General features: G+C 39.6%; 1 protein-coding gene across 4 annotated transcripts in view; it reads left to right on the top strand.

Annotated features, from left to right (window-relative positions):
• LOC143345550 (glutamate receptor ionotropic, kainate 2) overlaps positions 1-21,083 on the top strand; it is a 131,517-nt gene that overhangs the window by 72,751 nt on the left and 37,683 nt on the right. For all 4 annotated transcript variants that reach the window (XM_076772801.1, XM_076772800.1, XM_076772802.1 and 1 more), the window contains exons 5-8: positions 781-956; positions 2,082-2,135; positions 2,213-2,377; positions 16,855-17,007. In XM_076772801.1, the coding sequence (XP_076628916.1) occupies positions 781-956; positions 2,082-2,135; positions 2,213-2,377; positions 16,855-17,007 (548 nt within the window). The remainder of the gene's footprint in view (positions 1-780; positions 957-2,081; positions 2,136-2,212; positions 2,378-16,854; positions 17,008-21,083) is intronic.

Below are 21,083 nucleotides of genomic sequence, written 5' to 3'. Positions count from 1 at the left end.
GTACCATAGTGTGCGTGACTTGTAAGGTGGGACTGATGATATTCAAGGGCACTCGTGACCAGCGTTCGGGGCTATTTCACCCTAAATCGATCACCTTGTCTCCTCAGGGGTTTTCGGTCAAGCTGAAATATTATTTAAGAAACACAGACCCGGAGAATTAACAATTTTACCTGATTTTTTACCAATCGTGCAACACAAAAATATTTGGAACAGTTTTATTTTGCAAATTTCACGCTTCCCTGAAGCTTCGAAAAATTGTAGAAAAATATTTCCACGTTCTGTTTGCTCCTCCAATGTAATTTAAAAATCAACCATGCACCGACTAAAACATTGACATTGACAATTCCAGGCCTTCAATTGCAAATAATATCTCGATTGTCAATCGGTGCGTTCTATGGCTAATTTGCACCTAATTACTCGAGCACGCGTCGTTGGATAATCATCGTTCGACGCGCAGAGATTGATCGGCGGTTAATTTTTCCAATTCGATAAGCCTGGAACCGTGTTTCGCGACGAATCGAAGTCGATGGTTTTCCGCGCTGTTTGCGTCGATATAATTTCCAGCGGTCGAGGAGGATCCGTCGTTCGCCTCGGCGTTCGATTTCCGGTACCGAACGAGCATCGGTTCTCGTGGAAGTGGCGAACCGTCGATGCGTGAAAAAAGCAACCGATTGGACGCGCTTCGCGACGATACAAGCTAATGACAGAACGCTTTCGAGATGATTGGTTCCGCTTTAATCGACGGGACGGAACTTAATCGTGCCATGACTCGCGTTTCAGGGCTGGTGAAGCTACGAGAGCTCGTCAGGTCGCCGAAGTCTCGGGAGATCGAGGTTAACCTCAGGCAGGCCGACCCGGATTCCTACCGGCTGGTTCTCTCCGAGATGAAAAGCAAGGAAATACGGAATCTCATCGTGGATACCAGGCCGGAGCACATGCATCATTTTCTGCGAATGGTAACTGCATATTCGTTTATCGATTTCCTGTTTGCACCGCGGCCTCGGTGTAAATGCAATGTGTATCCTAACGCGCGAGACCCGCCACGACGGACGATCAGGCACGCGAAGCCCATGGAAAATATTCCTGTAGACGCGTGAATAGCCATTTTTGTTCTAGCGGTGTTGGGAATAAATTATTTTAAACGAGGAATTGAAAAATTACGAATATTTTCTTGTTTCGATAACTGAAAAATGAATTTTTCTCTCAATTTATATTGATTAGAATAGGAAAAAAGCTTGAAATGCATTTTTACGTATGTTATTTGCCACCTGTAATATTAGAAGTGAGGCCACGATAATGTCGGTCAGGTCAGGTCGAGAATTCTTCGTGGGACAAACATATCAAAGATTCCTAAAATATCAGACACCTGGAACGCGGTTTGGGGCGAACTTTATTTGACACGACCGAGATTATAATAGAAGCGTTTTAAATATTACGCTCTACTTGTCAGGTGCGCCTATTCTTACTCTGAAACGGTGAGAAACTGACAACGGGTTAACCAGAATATTTGTGTTCCATTGCCGAGTGACATTGTTTGGATACTCGAGGTCGTAACGAAATAAAGTGTCATGCAATTTAGCCGTGCAGTTTGTATATGTTTCAATATAACCGGAAATTCAAATATTTGAAATAGAACTCACAGTTATCGTTACTATACATGCTGTGCGCAGTTACGAAATTTCGCTCCGAATTTTTCGCATTGTCGCAAATTGCACGGTCTTACGAGGCGGGTTAATTTCGCTGTGTATCCAAACGAGTGCTGGGATTAAATTAAAACTAACTGCGGCTATACAGCGTAGAAGTGTAGAAGATAGCTGGTTTCGGGCACGTAGAGAAATGAAATAATTTTTTAAAAATATTTTACGTACTTACGATTTAATTAATACTCAGACTTTCAACGACCAAGATCTCGATCGGTGAAATCTCATCGACGTTAAATGTTTCACACTAGCCAGGTAGCGAAACGATATCGTTGACTCTTATTTCGAGAAATCGAGACGAGAGACCGGACGCAATAACAGAAATATTGAAAAAGTGATCCCGAACGGCGGAGATAAATCTTTGTACGTACTTACTTTCAGATCCTGCAGCTGCAAATGAACGACTACAAGTACCACTATCTCTTCACGACTTTCGTAAGTACTCTTCGGGCGCGGAAAGACAGCCCGAGGCGCGACAGCCCGAAAACGCGAACCTTCTGTCCCTTTTCCAGGATATCGAGACCTTCGACCTCGAGGACTTCAAGTACAATTTCGTCAATATCACTGCCTTCCGTCTGGTCGACGCCGAGGACGTCGGCGTGCGGGGTATATTGAGGGACATGGAGCGATACCAGCCATCCGGAAATAAGATCCTCAACAAATCGAGAGTCATACAGGTAAGATTTCTGTGTATTCGAACCTTCCGACGATCAAATATCGATGCATTGAATGTTTGCGCGACTCGGTATTGCGTGGACCTTCGAAATTCGGTCGATAAAGCGCGACGAGTTTATTTGTATTCAAGCATTCGCTTATTCCGGTAACAGAAAATACAGTGACACGAATAAATACCTTGCCAAGTATAAAAAAAAAGAATAACCGATAAATAAACACGCTATTACTGGTACGAATTTTATTCGTATCGACAACAGTCTGAATTTATTAATTATAGGCATTGCATGAAAATAGAATAACACATGGTGAAGAGACGACAGCGATAAGGATATTTAATTCAAAAATAATAGTAATATGAATATTAATTTTATATTTAATATTTCACCGAAACTTATCAAATAGCAATTCCGTATTGCCATTGATAGATTAAAAAACGAATGTTTATATTTTGTTACATTTCAATCCAGATTAAATGACGGATTCGTTTCAAACATTTTTTTTTCGTAGCTCACGGAATTAGAGGAGCGTGAAAAAAATATATCGACTCGTTGGCGAGCTTTAAATCAAATAGTGTAAAGTATGTACGACGTTTCCAGTAGGTTCGGACACAACACAAAATTGATCTAAACTTTGCATGGTACTTTTTCAATAATTTCGTGGATGAGCACATTCATCGATGGAACAATTAAATATGAATTAAAATAATTTTTTTTAAAATAAAAACTACGAGAATATGCAGATTAAAATTAAACGAAGCTGACTGTGAATTAATAACTGACTCGTAATAGTAGTAAAATTAATATCCCGGGTACTTGACGCTTAAACAATTTCATTTACAAACTTTATACAAAAAATTTATTTTCCTCGTTTATTTGAGTCGCTTGCAGCGAACTGATATAAATGCAGGTAACAGATTGTAGACCAAAGTTGGAAACTTTATGAAATAATAAAAAACACATGCTAAAGTTTAATTCTAAATTAAAACTTTTAAATTATCACAGCAACTTATAGAACAAATATTAGAGATTTGTTTTATTTCATTATTTGGGCTTTAAATAATAGAACGCTGTTGATAATTTTTAACTGTTATGAACTTTCAACATAGAACACCATCGCCAATAACAGGAGATTTTTCCAATTAGGATAACGTTCCCCTATATCAAGATGGAAGCTTTATTTCGCGAAAAAATTCGGCGAACGCGATTGGAAAACAATTTTCCAGACCGGAGAAAGTTCGCGCGCGGTGATCGATCGTCGCGACTATTAAAAAATCAGATGCTATCTTTTAAACATCGAAACAGTTGGTTCGTTTCGCGACGCCATAGTTTATTGATCGTAAAGCTCGCTTTCGAAACAAGGCCGTCGTCCAAACTGCGAAACACGTGTCGAGTCTCGCAGCTTGCGGATGTAAAACAATGCGAGGAGCAAAAAAGCTTCGCTCGGAAATGGTCCGTCGGTGTTCGCGTCGTCGATACTAAATAGATGTTTCCTGGTGCCATAAAGTAACTTGAAAGCTTTCGTTCACGAGAGGCCTAATCACCGTTGCAGACAAAATACAAAATTTGGAGAAAAAAAAAAAAAAAAAAAATGGATATTCTCATCGTGTTGTTTCCAATCTAAATATACGAGAGCCTCGTAATTCTCCGTAAATAAAATTTATACAATTATTTTTATTACAGCCAGCATTTCTTAAATGGTACAGTTCCTTTTTTATCTAGTAAATACTAATTTTCGGTTTCATTTAGCGACGCTTGGCAGGCGCTTAACGATGTTGTAAACGCGTTCGTTTCGGTGGCGAAGAGTTAAAAGAGTCTGGAACGGTGATATTAGTCAAGTTTCGTCGGTGATATACTTTAATGAAACGGTGGAGTCGGCCGACAGACCGCGTAAAGAGTATACTTCGCGGCGAGACGTGCTTACGACGCGTGAACTTTTTCCTCGATTTACATGCAGATTAGAATGTACCCTGGTTCTCTCTGGCCCTCGAGCTGGCTGCCGGTCGAGGTTGCTCGAGTAATCAGTTTTGAAACGCGCGAGTGTGTCTGTCTCGTGCATACACCACGAGGAAATCAAATTGAACGTCAGGGTCACGTCAATCCTCTGTCTGCGAATCCCCAGTTATCGCTGTCTCTGGTAGCGTTGCGTCTGATTCGAGTAAATCCACGAGCATTCCGTAAACGAGCTGTTCATTACGAGTCCAGAGTACGTTCGCGTCCATGAATGTAATTTTGCTCCTAATCGCTGGCTAATTGAGAGGCTCCGCAGAAAAGAGTGGGTAATGTTGAACTTTAATAGGCAAATCTGCATGCTTTCAAACATTAAAGCGCATTATTGCGTACGTACGTACTCATAAAGGAAATTTATAATGGAATAGTCTCGCTCGTTCCATTTTTACAACTGTAGTTACTCGGAGGAAAACTGGTGCAAATATTATTTTATGAAAAGAGACTGGTAACAGTAAATACACGTTAGATTGTCTTTGTATCAAAATTTGATACCAATGTCCCCTGCAAATTGGACGCGTGAACAAACATGGCCACATCGACGGATTAGAAACTCGTAGATCTTTCGTTCGTTGGAAGACAGCTTTTAACCAATTAGGTCTCTAGACAGGTTTCTTTTACTTAACATTCCAACTGACTGCCGTCTAACTGTTAACACCTCATTTACCGCGTTTCAGTCGAATCAATTAGCCATCGACTCGCGAAGATTATATAAGAAAAAATTCAGAATTAATAATCTCAGTCAAAATAACGTTTCGTTGCAAACGGTAGATGTCTTGAATTTAATTTCGGTGACGTAATTTTTACCTCTTCTTGCAATTCTCCCGCGAGACGAGCGCGTCGTTTTACCGTGCAAAAAGCAAGCAAAGTTCAAACGGAAAAATGAGGGAACACTTTCAACCAAGTCGCGGGTATTAAAGAACTCGAGAAGATTTACAATTTGCGGAAACGTCGGGTCTAAGAAAGAGTTTCCTAATTACATCCGTTGGAACTTCTCGCGTTTAATGCTTTACAGGGCTATTCGGTAAAACAACATCCAAAAATTGCAATTTCAGAGTGCAGATTTCGTAAGCTCTTCCTTGAATAGATATACGATCGTTTTATATATTTGCTCGAATTTTTTTTTAATCAGAGAAGAAATATATAATTTTCCTCTAATCCATATAGTTCCTACGGTTCTTCGGTAACACCGATAATTACTCATCGCATATGGGATTACTCGCGACGCGTCGTTAAGGTTGATTGGTCGAATGTATAAAAAAAAAAATTAAAACAGTGACGGGCACACGGACAGAGGAGAAACATATTCGTGTTTGTCGACTGATAAAAATTCCGTGGCGTGTCAGAGATAGCCAGGATAAATATATCGGGAACGCTTTTTCCTGTTCGTTCGATCGAATGTAGTGGACATATACGGGACCACTGTTTCGCGTTTCCCGGTGTAAATAAAAAAAAGTTCCATTTTCCGTACATCGGCGAACCGTTTGATCGAAACTCCGTCACATTGTTTGCATTGCAGGAAGTTGTTTGCTGCACACTTTAAGCCCAGGAACCGAAACTATGTCAAAAGAATGTTTCATTTTCTGTTCTCGCGCCACGAGACGGATTCTCTACCTCAAAGGTGACATGGTTGATTAACCCTTTGCGGACTCGACACATTTCTAGCGTTTCTCTATACGTCATTAACATCGACGTAACAATTTATCAAGCTTCAAATTGCTATTTTAATGCGTACAAATTCGTCGATTCGTTTATGTTAAGTGTTCCAGGCTCCTTAAAAGTTTCCACCCTCTTCCAAGACCGAGATCTTTAAGATCCTCTGGGTAAAGTTCGAGGCGATTCGAAGACGTTTAATCGCAATTTTGTCCCCACGAGGAAGCAACGTTCCGCTCCGTCTCTAGAAAAATACCATTTTCCGATCGTGAACTATCGCGCTATCGATCGTCCAGCAAACATCGGAGGCTCTCGAGTTCTAGCCTGAGTTTATCAAGACAATTCGCTCCAGCGTGCAACGGTTGTCGACCGCGTCTCTCCGCCATCCCGGACATCCTGTTCACCTCGAATGCCTCTCCGCTTCCATAGAGACTTGTCACGGGGTGAAATTACCTGGCTTTTCTTTCGCAACTCCCAGGAGGTGGGAGTCTCGCGACGCTACATCCCACAAAATCCACCAAGCGTCTTCTTCGCGCGTCTCGATTCCCTCTCCAACCTCTTTCCCGCTCCCTCCTCTCGCCCCCCGTCGCCGATTCTTTTTATTCGCTGTTAAACGACCAGGTTAGCCGGAACAAAGTTTCGCAAAAAGCACGGTCACAATCAACCCTGGCGACGAAAGAGCAGGCTAGCTGAAATAAGGGTGGCACGTTCTGGAAAGGAAAGGGTAGATTCCACGTAGCCAGCGAGAATATAAGCCACCTTCCCGAATAAGCACGCGTTTGTTAGACCGATCCTGCGAGCGTCCTCTGGAAAATACAGAATATATCCTAACGTGTGGGATCCACTTCGACGGGAGATTTCGAATTTACCCTGTCTGCTTTTCACAGAATTTGTGGTGTTTAATTTTCTTATTATAATAGTCGATAACATTGATTCTCGAATTTTTCACCCTTCTTATTTTCTGACAAGGACATCAAAAGTAAAAGCTGAAAATAATAATATCTTGCGACTTGTTATAAGAATTAAAAGCACCGACAACAAACTGTGCTTGATGTTTCATAAAAATCGACATCTGACGTATCGAAGTATTCCTTTTCTCGAGTGTATTGAGTTGCCTCTCAACTGAAAGATTAAGTCCTAAACTGCCCGTACGTTTGTCCGTCGTGCAAAAAAATTGGTCCAGCTCGGAGCTGGAAGAACGTATCAGTGCGTCTGTCCCTTTTAAAATTCAATTCATTCGTTCCGATACTTCCAATCGCCCGGGAACCTCATCTTCGTTCCCTTGATTACCGCGCGCGATACTCTCGATTAGGAAAAAAACGACACTGCGCAAGAAGTGAATCAGTATGCAAGTATCGTCCTCGGTATAACAAGCTCTCTCGTTGAAAGAGGCTGGATCGAACGCACACAGGCAGGGCTGTTCCTAGCGTGGGTGCAAAAGATACCCCTGCAGAAATAGTGTGGATACAAACTATTAGTTACGCGTAACATTTTTTGTAGTAAAAATAATAGACACCTTTCCGATTACTATTAATCTTTTAGACGAACAGAATTCAAATTAATTTTCTATGCAATCTTTGTAGGGGCGCGTTTGTTAATTTTTATTTCTCTCGAAATAAAATGTCAACTATTGCTGAAAAATTATGCAGACGAAGGAAAGTTCGATCGACTGTTTCTCGGTTTCTTAATTTTCCGTGAGTCGGAAAATTTATCGAGCACAGTGATGGAAAAAGTGACGACGTACCCGCGAGCGTATCTTTTTTTCTTCTACTTTTCATCCTGAGTATACCAGTTAGCCAATGAATCACCGAGTTTCCCGCGCGAAGCGGGATAACCTTTACCCTCGTCGTCGTAAATCAGACTATCTCGTAGTCGAAAGGTTTTATTATTTTATCCGGCAGCCAGCAGTCGTCTCTGGGCGGTCGAGAGACGAAGGGTTTCAGAGCAAAGTGGCACAAAATCCCCGCAATGTGGTCGAAACGTGTACTTGTGAAATGTTTACAACGAATCCGATTATTCGTTGCAATTTCCTGTCGACTTAAAGTGAATTTTTTGAAAAGAACTTTTCAAACGATCTCTCACTGTTACAGTATTATTTCTGAATAGTTACACGTTAAACTGATCGAACGTTTTGGCAACATTTTCATTGTATTTTGTTTCTTATTCAAACGGAAATTTAATTTTCAATAATGATAACATTAAATGTGAATATTCCAATGAAACGTGAAGTGTGAATTTTGTACGAACTGAAAGAGAAAATCTACCTCAATGGCATTCCAAATTTTCGATAAACGTAAACCCATGGAATCGGTCAATACAGTACAGTGTAAAATCTTTTGAGTTGATAAAACAAAATTGGTAATTCTTTGCGTCCAGAAAATTGGTAAATTGATTAAAACTGCGTAAATTGTAACCACGTTTAGGGAAATTTGTCTCTGTGGCGCGGAGGTGCGATCAACTAGCTGCGAGAGAAACACAAAACTCGACGCGTAGCGTCTTCAACCGGTTTATTAGATTTTAAATTTCACGCAACTGTAAATACATATTTCAGAGGCGTATCGCGGGACTTCCGTTCGTACAGTGACGCTATATCGCGCGTGACGACGCCTGTAAATATTGGAAGCTGGATTACCTACTATATTTGTTGCCCTAGCGATGGTTTGCCTAAAATATTCTACACGTCTTGAACTCAATATTTTGCATGTACCTATCGAAGTAAAATTATGAAATATTGCTCCTCAAAATGTAAAGAAACCTGATTTTCATCACTGTCATTCTGGAGGGTTACAACCCTCTCTAACGTGAAATATTTTCATCGAATATGCAGGATATCCTAAGTTTTTTAAAAAATTATGAGAAAATATTGGAATACGTATAACGTAAAGTTCATCGTCACTATTCGCGTGGTTTTTCAAGGATTCTTGGTAATGTAATGAAACAAAGTTTCGAATAATAGTCAATTAGTCTTCGTTAGGTTACAAATTGCAATGTAAAAGGTTTCCAGAAATAATATATTTAAATAAAACATTTTTATTACTTTTTCACATGGTACTAGCATCGTTGGGAATAAAGGAAAGGTCGCTGTCTAATTCGGTGATTTGGAATGGTAATCCAATGAAAAGAAAAGAAATTGTGGTAGTTATTCAGGAGAAGGAAGCTTTAAGATATCCACTACTTGAGCCTTTATCTTAATAGGACAGTGGGATAGTGGAACATAAATTGAAAGATAAGTTTTAGGAAAAATTAACCTTCCAGCTCTATCCAGTTGGAAGTAAAAAGTTTTAAACAGAACACTTTTGAACGGAATAGATGTCTAATCAAACATACGTATAATAGCATTTATACATTCTAGTGCACTAAAAGAAATGAAATTTAAACATTCATGGAAATATCGTTTTGTTTAATGGAGTAATATTTAGTATTTGCTATGACAAATTATGATAATATTTACATTCTACTGATTTGTACACGGTGTAACAGGAAATCCCCGATGTTAAATTACTACAACATTGTCTGGAGTATTTGTTTCCCTTGCCACATAACATTGTCTGGATAATCGATCGTTCGATTAATCAGTTTTCGGATACTCGAGGTTCCACTGTGTACATATACTATATCAGTATGTAATCTCAAAGTGACACAGTTGCAGTGGCTTAATGCGCGATATCGGTGTTTAATGTAGACCATCTTCAGGACGTAGAAACCCATAATTGAATCATGATACAGATAATGTACACACTGTATATGCGAATCCATATTTCATCCAATATAATATGAATTATGGTGCAAGATACTCGAATATTTCCACATTCGTAAGAGCAGAGCTCTAATTCAATTCGTGTGATATTTAGAAACACAAATCCTTAGAAAAATTGTCAAAGATATATTGTTTAAGATAACGAAAACAATCAGGTAGACAGAATTAATGAGACATGTTGTTTCCCTTTCAAAATAGAAGAGCACTAGCTTTGATTATGACTTGTTTAATTAGCACAAAAATAAAATATTTCTTTTGCATTCGTGGGAGAAGAAGAATTAAACAGCTCGTGGTTATAGCAGTTATCGTCATCGCGCGTAAGATTTCGATGCCGTCCGCAGCATAAGCGTCAGACGACGGTTTCGCTTTAAATGCTAATGAACAATCTGAAAACAGGGTCTGGGCAAGGAGTGGTGGAATCCGCGGGCCAGCCAGCGCGGATGAAAAATGACAGACTGGCCAAATTAATTTCTGACGATAATTATTCCAGCAGGACGGATCGTGGATTAAGACGTTCGAGGGGGAAGTTCACCCTCGTAATTTCGATGCTCGCGAGAACTTGCGAAATTTGTGGCGCGCGACAAAATGCCTGCTAACTAACCGACAATCCGTCTAATCTACTCCCAGCCGAACCTGCGCTGCCAGCAAGGTTACGGAATCCCCTCAGAAATCGTGCGACTTTTAATTTTAATTAATTAACCTCCATAATCGCCTCAGAAAGTCGCTTAATTATCAGTAAGACGTCTTCAGTCTCGCGAAGATCGAATCTTCAACGTCCACAAGTGTTCGACTCGTCGTCTAAAGTCGACCCGTTTGTTTTCTTCGCGAACCATTGTTGGGTAAATTTTATTCCCATATAACTAATAAATTCGATAATTAAATAATGAAAAATTTTACAGGAGGTAAATTACCCCCGCGTTTGTCACTAAGTAATTCATAAATGACCTGATAAATTGTAGAAATAATAATGTATTATCAAGCAGCTCAAAAATAAGTTAATACGTTTTAGCATATTCATTAAATGTAACTATCGAACATTCGTGTGGTCGGGTTTTCAACTATGTGCATTAAAGGGTGCAAATAGTGGTGGTAAATATTCAGTCCATCGTAATTGATTTTGATTAATAATATAGACAAGATTATGTTTAAAATTAAATTGGAAAGATAACTAACCTTCTTTGCTATATATTACATTGTTGCAAACAATATTAACAAGATTTTTCACTGAAGAATTAAAAAAATTAGTTCCTTAGATAAGATATTAAAAGAAATAAATCTACAGAGTGAAAAAGATCTTCGACGGTATAATTGTACCCATTGTCCTCGAGCACCGAAAATTCTGTTGCAGATAAACGTAGAATGGTAAAACACACTCCGCGTGTAACAACCTCCGAGAGCGTTGGCTCTTTATGTTAGCTCTCATTTGAGCAGCGAGATTACAAAATCCCCATAGGAGCCGCGAAATTTTTAATTTGAATTAATTAACTGCGGCGATCGCCGGGCGCGCCAGCCAATTACGGGTCGGAGATAAATCTTTTGTGGTCTGCGAGGTATTCGGATCACATCCATCGAAGTTTCGAACTTCGAATTGCATCAATGGAACGCCGACAATATTTTCTAGCGAAAGTAGAAAGAAGGGAAATCTGCCTCGTTAAATTTTTGAGCAGAATTTAAGATTTAAGTAGAGTGTCTCGAGAGAGTTGTTCAAAATTTTTTCCGCGTTCTTACTGTTCGGTTGGTGCGTTAAATAATTTATGAACGTACTCGTGACAACGTGTTCCTAAAAAATAAAATATACGCAATGGAAATCTTGACTCGTGTACTTTTAGAAATTTTTAAGGTCCATAAAAAAGGAATTAAAATTGCCCTCGAACGTACGATCTAAATTGAAAATCTTGATGTTTTTTTAATTACAGAACCGTTTCGTGGAATTAAATTTCCCTAGTCGACGATACTTATTTTTATTCAGCAATACAATTCACGTAATCCAAGTGTTACCACATAAAATCCAGACCGAGTTCTTGAATCCTCGGATCCTTGAAATATTTCTCTTCGGATGTTCGCGCCGATATGAATGGAACGTTTAAGCATCGATACGTGGAAAATCGATGTGACAGTCGATACACGCCTCTATCTCCTACAGAAAAGTTACAGCCCCGTTTTCTGTTCGGGATCATCAATTCGATACGCTCAAACACCCAAGCCCGCGGCTTTACGACTGCTACGCCAATATTTTCCCGCAGTTTGCTCGAATCCCGTAAATAATAATTGAATTTCGACTCTCTGTTCCACTGGCGAAGTTGGAAATTATTCGCATTATTTTAGACGATTTATCCAAAACAATTATACAATAAAATTTGCACGAAAGAATTATTCATTATTTATTGTGGACGTTTACTTGCGATTTACTAGCAAAAGATTTCGACTCCTCTCACGAGTACAGTATAGACTAATAAGATATTAATTATAAATTAAGTGCAGTCCACAGATTACCAGTTCTTTCATTTAAAATGGAACGCGAAATTCGGTAATTTTAAATATGGATCTCGGTTATAAATTCGAAAGTATTAAATAATTTAAATCGAGTGTCCAGTACGTTTAGAATAACGTATTCTAATTTTCTCGACACGCGCAATAGTGCTCGGCAGTCTAATTTTCTCCCATTTCCCTGCTTGCTGTTAACTCTTAACTGATTTTGCAGGATAATGCTGTCGGGCAATTCGCTCTAGCGCGAACAAACACGTGTGTTCCTCCAGGTTACTCTAAACGTAGCTCCTATAAGAGCATAATATTAAAACTTACGATCCTTGTAAATTACTAATTCACTACCTTGCTTTATAACCTTCGAAAAACTTGAGGAACTATTTTATTTCGTAAGTAAAAAATTATATTTATAGAGTACGTATCCCAGTATATTAATTCGTCCAATCTCCATTGTCTTTCAAAATTGCCTTGGACTAACTTGACCGGAGTATTCTTGAGGCAAAGTTTTCCATATTAACCGTATCTGTTGAGTTGTTTCGTATTCCACACACGTTTCCCTCGAAGCTCTGGCTTCGTGCAGCACCAAACATTTTCAATCTGATTTCGATGACCAATACTTTTAATATCATTTTCTGCTTTCCATTGTGTGCAAAGACGACTTTTGCGTTTCAGAATCTTCATTCTTTTATATCAACCATTCTGCACTTATTCTTTTAAACCAGTTTTATGTCGATATCAAGAGACTTCCCTTGTAAATTTTTATCGTTCTCTCTGCATTCGATTTATCCGTGGAAATGCGTACAAACACTTTTATTGGACATTTAATTATTTATGGAATTTGTGGGTGGCATGGAAATAACGCTTGAAAGTTTAAACTGTCGTATTATATATCACTGTTTACGACATTTAATTTAACTTTAAAGTTGATTCTGCTAATTACGTTATTTCAATGTTGATCACGTTTCGAGGAATAGTTTCTATTGTGCATCCCGTCGATCGATGGGCTACGAAACACGTGAGTTTCATAGCGGCGGCTCGTTCTTTGGAAAGTTCATTCTATTACGTAAACCGACGATTTTCTCCGACCGTGGCTGGTAATTTTCCCGGCGCGTCTTGCTTCGTCAAGCAAGCGACCACTAAACGCGAGGAAATAATACCGATGCATTATTTTCGCTCGTGAAACCGTGCGATAACGCGAGTTCGGTGCAACGCAGGCACGGCAGAATGCTGTTAGCGTTGATTATTTTCGACGATAACAACTTTTCGACGCCTGGGCTTTTGTGTCGCGCGTTTCCATCGAATTTCCTGGCAGCCTCGTAGAAAACGCCGGCCACCGGCGTCGAATAATTCCCGCCGGGCCGTTCACCGCGCTATTCCGCGTCATTGCTCTCGATTCTATCCGGAACAAAGGGCAACGGGTCGAGGAGTCTCATTCATTTGTCCGATCGGTCGCTCCGCTTATTAACGATAAAGCCTCGTTGATAAATAACCTGATTGGACGGCAATCGGTCCGCGTTTATTTTTCCTACAACAAAGGCAATGAACGCAACTCGTTCTTGAAAGAAAGATACCAACGACGGAACTTTCCCGGATGACCAATTAAATATCATATTACTCAATTTTTTAATAAAATCATTTCCAAATATATATTGATCCCTCCAAATAAATATCGACAAAATCTTCTTTGACACAGAATCAGAATCCCCTTGTAAATCGCGTTTCATAGCAGCTCTTATTGATAAGTTAATACCGTTAAAGCCGGTTGACGCAGTCGCAATGTTACTGTGTACAGTTTTACAGGAAGCTTAAAAAGGTACATTGAAATACGCTGTGCATTGGAAAAAGTGCAAACGAACAGAGGATTTTTCCGCACAAAAATACATCGAGAGTAAAATATATATACGAAACTTCGTTTTCGAAAAAATTTAAATTACTCGCGGAGAAGAAATTATCTCCAATGCGTCTGCCCATTATTCGTTATTTCCACTTGATGTTTGAGAACATCGCGCTCGAGTCTACAAAAACTGTGCAACACTGAGTTTGACAACGATTTTATAACCATTTTACAGTGAACTTCGTACCATTTAATTGAAAAATCGATATCGATGTTCGTCAGTATTGAAGAACACCGGTGCAAGTAGAAAACCCTAGCGATGGTCAGACACGTTATCCAAGTTACATTCTCGCGTCCTAGGCCTTTCTAAAATCAGTTTTCCCTGATACAAAGACTACTATGCAATAACTTTATTGCACATTTAATATTTTTTCCGGTGAAGAATCATTTTTATTTCGTATTTAATTTAAAAAATTTCTATTCTTTGATATTGTCAGAATACGTGATTGAAGAAAAAATCTGAAATCATAAACGATGAAACTTGTGTCTTCTGGCAGAGTAAAAGCAGCTAATTTCTAATTTCAAGTATTCTAATTTCAGGTATCGTTAAAATTCCACCTGAAACGCTCAATTCTTATTAATAACGCTCCATTAGTGTTATAATCGCATAAAGTCAACGTTCTAAAACGCGAAATTCACGGTTCTCCGATCTCGATGGCGTCGCCTCGAAGTGCTCGGGCCCGCAATTCGTTCGACGACGTTAATTATCGCGAAGTTTCCCGGACACGGAGACGATAATGAGCCACGCTCCGAGTAGAATGCTTCTCCTGGCGCGGTCGAACGTCTCTCTCGAAGACGATTAAGAGATTTGACAGGCTGCACGCGCGTCTTGGCTTTCAACGAAAGCTCCGGTATTTCGGGTGGATTCGGGCAAAGCCCGCGGCTGAACGCGCGTGTCTCGTTTCGTAGATTCCCGTTCGAGTGTTTGTTCGGAACAAACACGTGGTCCGTGAACGTCTGCATGCGGAATCAAGATCGAGAAATCACCGCGGTGGTTGGAAGAGGATGAACCGTGGTTAGGAAAATTCGACACTGGCCGGAAAATGGTTTATTCGGGGGATTACCGGGGGGATTTACCGTTTGGACGTCTCCTGCAAAATGATGATGCATAATCTACACAGAGTCGCGTCGAACTTTGACGTTTTGCGGTTCACAACATTTTTTATTTCGAAATTTAACTATCTTGGGTGTATTTCTTTATTGTAGCAATGAAAATTCAATTTTTCAAACGCTCAAAATACTATTTATTTCGCTCTAAAAGAAATACCAGTTTAAAGAACGTAATTTGATATTCTCTTAATAGAAAGTTGATCGTTTCATACGATTCGAGGATTCTTTTTCAAGAGATAATCGCGCCGAGCGCGTTGAGAGGTTAACGGCGGCCGGTTTATTGATCGAAATTCGTTTGTCAGCGGATAATTTGTTGCTTCGTACGGGAGTTGAATCGGGTTACGAACGGGCTTCATTAACCCGCTGGTATTGTCATTGGTGGAAATTACGAAAAATTGTGGCTGGAACAAGGGAAAAATATAGCGCAGAAACTCGATAAATTTTAGTCTGATTAAATGCTCGAACGTGTTAATGTATTGGGAATATGCAACGCTTCAAATATAACGGATAATTGGATCATCATTTGCCGAAACAATAACACGATACTTTAAAATCATCCACAACATACTGTGCAATTAGTTGCCTGATGAAAAGTATTATTGTTTGCAATCCACAGCTTCGCTTGTAATTCAAATATTTGATTTATTCTTGTAAACTGAACAATGACGCGACTCTACAAATTTATTTTTAATTCAATTTAATTACCTAGCAATTTATAATATTGCTTATTATGCAAAAATATCAAATTGTACAGTTAGCCTGGATCAACTGGCCCTTAACTAAAGGTGCATCCACTTTGGCGCTTTGGTAAACGAAGGAATGCGTTTCGCATTTTCGGTTCTGTCCAACGCGGTATTGGCCGTTCTGCTTCCACGAGCCTTCCGAGCGAAACTGGAAGCTGACGGAGCTTAGATTATTTCCATAACGGTGCAAGACGCTCAGCTGCGCTTGCAAAGCTCTCACGCGACGCGGAAAATGACGCGAAATTAATCCCACACTCGACCGGCTGGAATGCACGCCTTCTTTTTCTCTGAATATTGAATTTTCTCCTCGATAACCGCCCCCCCCCCCCTACTTTTACGCCACTGCCTGCCAATCTATTTCCCCACTGTACAACGGTGGAATTCTTAATAAATTACACGCTACAAGTCGAACTGTATGTTCTTAAACGCAGAAAATAAGTGATTTAAAAAAAATACAATTTCTTAAAATACGAAATACTCAGATACCTCGTGTCTTGTTCGAATTATTAAAATTATCTTTCTTTAAAACAGGATTTTGAAGTACAAACGATGCCTGTTTTATCTTTCGAAATATCGAGTAGTTTGTACCAGTAGAAAATTTCATCTGGATCGGATAGAAATAGTAGGAGTGATAAGGAAGTCGCAAACCCACAAATTGTTGGTTTTATACAGATCGTAAGGTCTCCTAATAAATTTTTTGGAACACATTCCCGCGTGGGAAGTGATTTTCTCTCATAATTTATGGCAGTCCTCTGAACGGTCGACCGGAAAAAGTGCGCAAATATTTAATGTCCCAAAGCGCGAACAGCACTGAGGAGAGCACACCTTTTTTCAGGCGGAGCCAGCCCTGATGTACGACAGCGTGCAAGTGTTTGCCGTGGGATTAAGGACCCTGGAACAGTCGCACGCGTTAAGGCCCGCTAATATCTCGTGCGAGCAGGAGCACCCCTGGGACGGCGGACTGTCTCTCATCAACTACATAAACTCGGTGAGTTTTCACGACTTACATACATACGTGCACGCGTAGCCGCTCGAAAGACTGCGGTCGTGTAATTTCGCGAACCTTGCTTGGATCTCGTTTGCGTTCATCGCGCGAGAATCCACTTCCGTTTCTGGGCACCCCCGTTGCGTCAGATTCCGCTAACGTCTGGTAACGAGTGCTTGTGAAACAGCCACAGCGATTAATATTCAAACACCGCGGTACACCGTACGTTGTTGCTTCCTATCTGATCTTAATACAAACTTGACGAATTAATTTTCGTTTTTATAAATTACTTGTATTTGGAGCAAATATACAGAGTGTTTGGCCACCATTGGGAAAAATTTTAATGGGAGATTCTAGAGGCCAAAATAAGACGAAAATTAAGAATACCAATTTGTTGATGGAGGCTTCGTTAAAAAGTTACAAACGTTTAAACTTTCACCCGTACTGAATTTTTTTCTCGAAAATGCGCAGGATTTCGGGGGTATGTTTATTGACCAAAAATGATTGTAATTGACCCCCGCAATCGAAAATAATTTTTTCAGAACGATTTGAAATTTTTTTTTTCGTCGAAAAATTTAGGCACCTACCCCCCTGTCGATTTTTCTTAAAAATTCCTTTTTCAGTTTTAGTCATTTTGTTTGACGCCTTACAGAAATGTTGTCTAATACTTTTTTATAGGTACCCATGAGCTCTACTTCAGAAAAAAGTTTCATTGAAATATATTCACAATTGTAGGAGTTACGGCTGTTTGAAAATTGGACCATTTTTATGGGGTTTTTCTTATTTTGCGGGGTCAAGGACCAACTTCCCGACTATTTTTGCAATTTGTACATATTCTCCATCAAAATACGCGTAGTTTGCTTTTTTAAACATTAAAATCGTCCAATCCGTTCAGAAGTTATGACGTTTTAACGATTCGCATGAAAATTCGGGCAGACATTTCTGGCCAGAAATTATATTTTCGATAAGGAATTTTTTTCTCGAAAGTGCGTAGGATTTCGAGGGTATGTCTATTCCCCAAAAATGTTTGTAATCGACCCCCGCAATTCAGAATATTTTTTCCAGAATGTTTTGAAACTTCTTAATTTATTTTTTTAATAACTTTTTAACGAAGCTTCCATCAAGAAATTGATATTCTTGACTTTCGTCTTATTTTGGCCTCTTGAATCTCCCATTAAAATTTTTCCCAGGGGTGGCCGAACACCCCGTATGTATCGCGTAATTTGTAGGGAAACTAAATTTTTAAAAAATTTTATCTTGAAACTTCAACGCGAGGGTAGCCTCGGCTAACAGTCCGTAATGTAACATAACTTCCCGTTGCATTAAATGGAATCATGGTGGGAAACGCGCAGAAATAAAATAGAAAATTTCGTAAGCGGATTGTTACTCGAGATAAAATTCTCTGCTTGAATACTGGTGGGATTAACGCGAAGAGGTATAAAAGATATTGCGTTGTATGTTCAGAAATAGTCAGACAGAAACACGGAGATCTCTTCGAAGCGGAATTTAATGTTCCCTTACATTCGTAAGATGCTAAATGGAAAATATCTCTGGACGCGTGCACCGTAAAGAAAACTGTGATGATCAAGTTGGAAAATTGTAATTTAATTTAATTTATCCGGTGAACGGGAAAGATCCTTTGATGCGTCTATTTGCACAAGGAACATTTAGTATAAGATATACAGTATAGAAGTATCGTGGCGGTCTTACTACGTAAGAATCAAAAATCTTTCCATTAATGCAAAATTAAAATATTTTATTTCGTATGTTTAATAATTTCCACGGCTACAAACGTTGATTGAGATTTATAGAAAGTGGTTTCCAGCATGTCATTAGACCGTACACAGGCCAAATATTGTCGCGTTACGCATCGATATGTATAGATTTTCGCGGACATGGCAGAAACGAGGTCGAAAATTCGACATTAACGGATCCGATATGTCGACGGGTGTATAATTCCCGTCGCGTATGGGACAATGTTAAATAAAATCAGTTATCGAGTACGTCATTAGTCGCGTTATTGCCGTAACCGATTATTCTGTTAGTAGGGAAACAGCTAAAATTAGGCGCACCGCCGCAATTATGGATGTTTGATTTAGTTGTTTCCGATCTTAACGAGATTGTTCGTTATCGAATTGACTGGCTTTGGAGGTTCCATTATATTGGCTCGGATTACGTCGGAATTGTGTAAATTCCGATCAGCGTGCACGCCATATCGTCGAAACGCTTAGTATTTCAACGGGACAGATCTCGCGTGATTTTTGGCACTTTTCTGCCGGCTCGATTTTCAGCAACGGCTATGCATTTTTTATCCAACGTCGAACAATTCCCTCGCAAACGTTATCTTCCCTGAATAACTGAATTTATTCCCTCTATCGTTTTTACTGAATTCTCTCGATTATCCGTAGCGAAACACGGGACAGAGTAAGCGAGTCGAGATTAACTTTTTCCCTATTAATTATTATACGAGAATTTGAACAATAGTTTATAATATCAACTTGTTTTTGTTAAACGATACTGTCTCTGTAGAAGCTCGGTTTCTGTCGAATTTGTAAACCATTTGTTCAGGCGTCCGAAAAAAACCGTGCAAAAAATCTCGATATCAGTGTTTGCAATTATCCTGAACACAATTGTTTTTGGCGGTCGTCCAGGCCTTTTGCATTCGTAATTTATCGCGACGATGGAATAGGTTTCTTTGCGAGCGTGATAAACGTTATTGTTTGTCGAAACCAGGTTAGAGTAATAAACAATGAAGCTTTCCAAAGCGAAAATTTTGAACGCAAAAAGATTTTTTTCCACGTATTACGTGTTTCTAATTGTTACGTTACAGATGAAATTAATTTCTGTTTATTCCAACACATTCTCTAGATTTAAATAAACATTTTGCAGTTGTCGAAGGGCGACGCACGGTGCTACGGGGTCTAGAATAAATTGTTTAATACAATAATGAGTGGCTTGAAAGCTGTCACCACCACTGGCCACAAATCCTTCTGCGGTTTTGCTCGTTCCTCTTTTACACGGCGAGCAAATTCGAAAACCGTTCTTGCGCAGACAATAATTGAAACTGTCACAGAGTAGAAAATACGCTTCATCACCAGTTGCGTTAAATTCATTCTTTGAAAAACTCTGAATCAGAGATCAAAAGGTATTTAAAAAATTTAATCGAGAAAAATTCAACGAGCAATTTATCTACCTGAAATTGTATCGAATTTACGATTATATATTTAATTAATCACAGCGTTGCCGTTCGATATCGCAAATTAATTCCAAATTAGATAATTGTTGTCGCGACACCCTGAGCAACGATCTGGTCGATAATTTCCCTAGAAAAGCAGTCGAGTTCGTTCATAATCCAGACGGTCTAACGATGTCCGAAGATCTTCGCGTCCCCTGAGGGAGCACTTATGGGCCACCATTAATTTAATAGCGGGATAGCTAAATTCCAATATCGGTAGTTCCCTAACAGTCTCCAGATATTTGTGAGATATTCGCCCTAGGTCGGATTCCAGGATGACAAAGTGCATACTTTCGTCACGTCGTGGAACAAGGGAAATTTCGATTTAGGACGCGTTACGCGCAATTTTCGACGCCGTGTATACCGAGTAAACAAGAAGAATAGTTCGGTAATGGAATTTCCAACCTTTTAACGACCTACTGTCACAACTTTATAATTTTCTGGAAGGGAAACTCGATTACTCTGGCAGCGACGAGGCCGAACTACGAGTCGAGGCGCACAGTAGACGTTTCGTCTTACGGGAGTTAGCGTAGCGTCGAAACTGAAACAGGAAGCTCGATAAAATATCGCTGGTTTTCGAGCGAGATCTTCGTCTGAGAGCCGGTGTTTCCGAGAACTGTCTTCGAGCCATCGAGATCGGTAAAGTCTCTAATACGTTTCGTCCAACGATGCTCCGAAGCTTTTATGCCACTTCGGAAATCCGTTTCTCGAGGTTCTTCCAAGTAGTTGTTTACGGTCTGGCGAAAATTGTCGATCAATCGAAAATTTTTTCAATTTTAGAAACAAATAAAAGTCTGAGGAAAGTGTCAAATAATCCTTTCCGACAAGCCTGACAATTTTCAGA

This window comes from Colletes latitarsis, chromosome 9 (genome assembly GCF_051014445.1).
Source record: "Colletes latitarsis isolate SP2378_abdomen chromosome 9, iyColLati1, whole genome shotgun sequence".
Lineage (NCBI taxonomy): Eukaryota > Metazoa > Arthropoda > Insecta > Hymenoptera > Colletidae > Colletes > Colletes latitarsis.
The sequence above is the reverse complement of the archived record's forward strand: the minus strand, read 5'-3'. Positions and strand labels throughout refer to the sequence as shown.